Source organism: Crocodylus porosus, unplaced genomic scaffold (genome assembly GCF_001723895.1).
Source record: "Crocodylus porosus isolate Cpor-Errol unplaced genomic scaffold, CroPor_comp1, whole genome shotgun sequence".
NCBI lineage: Eukaryota > Metazoa > Chordata > Crocodylia > Crocodylidae > Crocodylus > Crocodylus porosus.
In genome coordinates, this window is record NW_017728886.1 from 152716667 (window position 1) to 152721486 (window position 4820).

Genomic DNA, 4820 nt, shown 5'->3' on the forward strand with positions numbered 1-4820 from the left:
AACCAATGGAAGCTGCTGGGTAATCCAAGTGCCCAAATATTGGCTTAGAAACTTAATTTTGATGTTTAATTTGGAAAACCTCAGATTTTAGTAAAAATACAACACAAAATAGACTTCAGGAAAAATGGATACTTTAAGAAACTGGTATACAGTGCATCCCGTTTTCTAACTAAGGTTTCTGATTACTTGTTTGATTGCAGAATTTGCAACATATATTTTTCTACATGATGAAGCCAGGAAGGCAACTGGTCAAACCAGTTTCCATATGTTTTTGTTATACCCACATCTTTTCATTTGTTTATAGCACAAACTATTTCTGCATATCTAGACATAATGTACACAAAAATAGAAAAATGTACACAAAAAAGGATTTTTCAAAATACTTCTCTCTTAAAAAATTGCCCTTTGAGAGATACTTGGTAAGTAGTATAAATAAATGACCTGTGTCTGTAGTAGAATTCAATTTGGGTTCAACCAAACTGTGTTTAATAGGCTTGTTGTTAAGGTTATGCTAATCTCTCTCAGTACTGGTGGATCCCACATTACTATAGTAGTAAAGTGTTCCCAAAATATTTAAGAACAGAATTTGTAGTAACAAATGTATGGGAGAAATTGTTTGATTAATTTATAGGATCTGGGGCTTGGAGTCAATCCCTTATTTCATTCTCTGTCCTGTGAAAGTTGTGCTACCTGCCCTCATATGACTTCCCTGATTGGTTGACTTACTTCACTCTGCGGTAGAACATAGCTGGCATGTGAGGCTATGATCCCAAAGGGAGACGTGATCTCTTGGGGAGTAGATGTACCGTGGAGAAAAGGAAGTTTCAATTGACTCTGCATTTTTGAGGAAATGAGTGCAAGGGAAGTGTGGGCGGGGGGTAACTGTTAAACAGGTAAGTTACTGTTTTTCCCCCTCTTTATTCTTAAATGTAATGATTGGTTATAATGCTACCTTGAGGTCATGTATTTGTGGTGCCTTGCCCAGGCCAATCTAGACTGGGATGAGTCTCACTGTAAATGGTTTTTCAAAATAATTTGTGCAGCTATTACAAGAGCACAGTGCTAGCTGGCCACAGCAGAAGTCAAGAAGAAAAACACATTTGTGGGATCCATTGGGAAAACCATATTTAACTCAAAATAATAAAGTCTTCCTGTCCTATGCGAAGTATCAACCTATGGATCAACTGTTGATCCCAGTTATCATGGCCATATCTAAATTGTTCTTCCATATGGGAAGATCAGAGGCAGCCTGTAGGAAAGAAGGCAAGAGTAAATTTTAGAGAAACTCCTTTCCTTTTCTTGCTTCAGAGAAACCTAACTAGTGTTTCCTACTTAGTAAATGCACAAAGATACTGCAGAGTGATTCTAGCTGCTTTCCAGGCCTTATCCACCTATATTTTCATTACCTGAAAATTATTAATTACAGGTGGTGCACCCCACCTGGAAAATGATTTAGTAGTTGGGAAGAGAGACTGGTTAAGCCCCTCTGTTCAGGGAGATCACAAACTAGTTGTTCTCAACCGCCTTAGATTTGAGGCATCCTTCAGAAAATACCAGCTCTTGATTTTCACTCATTTTTTAATAACAGAAAAACAGGACAGCAATTATTCTGTTACAAAGAAGTAAAAAAGATCACAAGAAGTCAGAATGTTTTTAATACTCTGGATTTCTATGTGAAAACTCTAGCTTTATCTTGTGAATCATGCTTGCACCCCTAACGGTGCTAACATTGTGCAGCACCCCATGGCACCCTTGAAAGGATCTTAAGACTCCCCAGGATGTCATAACACCCTGGTTGAGACTCACTGCCATAACCCCTACCCTACCCCTACTCAGTGTGGGCCTATGTTTTGCATTCTAATATGCTGTGTTAGATAAGGACTACTTTGAACTTTGCATAGAGAGGACTTGAGACAGTCATCAGATCCCTGCAAAAGCATCATCAGGGAATAAGTAAATAGTCTTAATGGACTGCTTGCTTTCTGCTCCTCAAACTCCTATTCAAGAGGGTTCAGCACGCCAAAGGTTTGTGTTAGAATATGTGGGTTTACTTAGTATTCACCACCTTCAAATCTTAATAGCTGTCCTTCATGCTCAGGGTAATTGTTTGCCAGGGTTGGCCCATACCGATAGGGATCCATAGTCTCCGCTCTTTCTGGCTTTGTGGAAATTGTATCGTGCTGGCAAAGCAAAGCCGATTTGAGAACACCACAGTCTTCTTGTATCTTTATCCCTGGGTAAACTGTTCCTGAAAGGTTCTCTGCAACGTGGCTGCAATTCTGAAGATTTTTTACATCACATATGTTATCACTGTACTTCACTACTGAGGGCTTGTAGGCCTGGTAGGATACTTTTGTGGTTGTAGTGATAACAGTTTGTAAAGCTGGGGTTGATGGAGTGGAATTGCTACCATATCTGCAAGGATACTCCCCGCTATAATAAGGATGATTAGTGTTTGCTTGAATCTGTCCATAGTCACTCCTGTCTCCGTAACCAGTTTTCCCCATCATCTGTTTCAGTCCATGATGTCTGTCAGTGTTATCAAAATTTTTGTCATGCATGGTCAAAGAATAACCAGTATGTTGAGATCCATTCAAGTTAACGTGGTCAGTATCATCTGGGGTATTTGTCAAATCTTTGTAAAGTGTTGGATAGGAACTAGAACTTATGTAGGCAGGAACTCCAAATTCATAGCCACAAGGCCGAGGCACAAAGATCCTTGAGTTAGGACACTTTTGGTAGGGTGACACCATATCCCCCTGAAAGCTAATAGAGTCATGAGTAACTTTGTAAGGGTCTGTATTTTGAAATGAAGAGTAAGACTGAGTTGCAATAGGAAAGCTGGTGTCTGTAACGATACTGAATCTCTCTGGGCCTTCCTTGCATGGCAAATGATGGATGTTGTTGAAATGACCACTGCTCTCATGATACCATCCTGCCTGAAAAGAATACGAAAACAGACCTTTAAGATCTGGAAGAAAATGCTGCAAGTGTATATGCTAGTGCACGTATCCCCAATATACATACTTGTGATATGCCTTTTTTCCTGCTTTAACCTCCCATACCCATGACAGCTAGCTGAAGAGGTGCAGTGTCTTATAAGGATTCCTAGCATCCTGTGATTCCCTGTGCATGGTTCATCTTTTCCAACCCGCCTAGATTCACCTCAGAGTCCAGAAGCCTCTTTTTCTGGGGAAGGTGGGAGGAGGATGTTTGTTTCTTCACAGCACTTCTCCTTACTTCTGCCTCTGATTTGCTTTCTGGCCGAGAGTGGTCATGGAATCCTTTGGCCTGAAGTAGTGTTAACACATGTGAAACTTGGATATTTAAAGACATGAATAATCATATAACTTGCTGTGCTGTTCTTTTATAGCACCCATGAGGCTGCTAAGTGTTGTGCACCTGCCTGCACCAAGCAGCTTAGTGTAAACGACAGACCTTGCAGACCAGAAAGAGCAAAAAAACGGAAGAACCTTGATTATGGAGATGTGATGACATGTTCACTCTGGCAAGCACACAAATGCATCATAGGTCATGTGTTTTGAGTGGGTATTTCTTTTTTTTTTTAATTAGTGGATTAAACAATCTTTTTTTAAGCTGTGCCATATAGGTGAGCAGTAGAGTAACTAAGTGGAGAAGGTAACTGGGATATCAGCCCTGGACACTACTTTTACAGGGAGGCCCAAAAATAGCCACTTCCACAGCTGACAGCTGGCCATACCAACATCACTGGCAGAAAGGTGACTGCCACTACCTCGTGCTGCTATTGCCCAAGGTGCAAAGCTACCCTGTTATGCTTTTGTAACTAAATTTGTAGATGTGAAACAGGTGAGGTAGGGATGAAGACTGTAGCACAGGTTTTGAAAGGGCAGTACAGAAGAGAGCATGACAATGTTTGGATATAGATGGAGGAGGTGACACAGGGCTTACCCAGGCTGGCATTTTTAGCTCAGAGGGGCAGCTGGAAAGGAACACAAAAAGTGATGAGGTCAGCAACACAGCAGACAGGAGCTATGTGATGAAGGGAAGTGGGGTTTGTACTTGATGGGTAACACCACGGGGAGCCAGTGAGGTAACTATAGAAAGAGAGTGACCTGGCTGCAGTGACAGGGACATTAATGATTTTGGCAACCACATTATAAGAGAATTGGAAAGAAAGTTAGTAACCATAAGGTTGAAGAGAAGACTAAAGTATCAAGGGAGGAGATGACCATAGCATGGACCAGTGATTTATCTGTTTGGATGAAGACAAGAGGTCAAAGATTAGAGATAGAGTGAAGGGTGAAGTAACAGGAGTTGCACATGGATGAGAATGCAAAGGCAGAGAGGAGTCGAAGAAGCTGTGGTTACTCCCACCTATTTATGATTTGTCTCCTTTATGATTTGTCATCCTTTTTAAAGTCAGTAGGACTACTAGCATGCTTAAATGCTTATAAGACATAAAGAAGAATACTTGAAAAGCTTTTGAAAGCTTTCCTAAACTTTGTCCCAGCAATACAATTGGTCCAATAAAAGATATCACTCAAAAAGATTCTTGCCACTTGTATGACTTGTAGAAACTTACACAGCCCCAATGTGGCATGGCATCCTAGCTATAAAAAAGAAATCTTGCCTGCTGAAATGACAGGTTCTTGTATATTACAAAATAATTCTACTGTGTTAATGTTCATAGTTTTCAAATTACAAATATCAATTTCTACTTTGTTGGTAGGCACTGTACATTTTGCTTTTGTGTTAAAATTTTATTGTTCAAACATTTTTTCTTGTTGTAAGGAAACATTGTGACACTGAGCAAGAAAATAAGATTAATATTTACTATT

At 40.1% G+C, this 4820-nt stretch overlaps 1 protein-coding gene across 1 annotated transcript in view; it reads right to left on the reverse strand.

Annotated features, from left to right (window-relative positions):
• Positions 1–2051: 2051 nt before the first annotated feature.
• GCM2 (glial cells missing homolog 2) overlaps positions 2052–4820 on the reverse strand; it is a 7007-nt gene continuing 4238 nt past the window's right edge. The window contains exons 4-5 of the mRNA XM_019556714.1: positions 3166–3291; positions 2052–2939 (exon numbers count right to left, since the gene is read on the reverse strand). Of these exons, the coding sequence (XP_019412259.1) occupies positions 2052–2939; positions 3166–3291 (1014 nt within the window). The remainder of the gene's footprint in view (positions 2940–3165; positions 3292–4820) is intronic.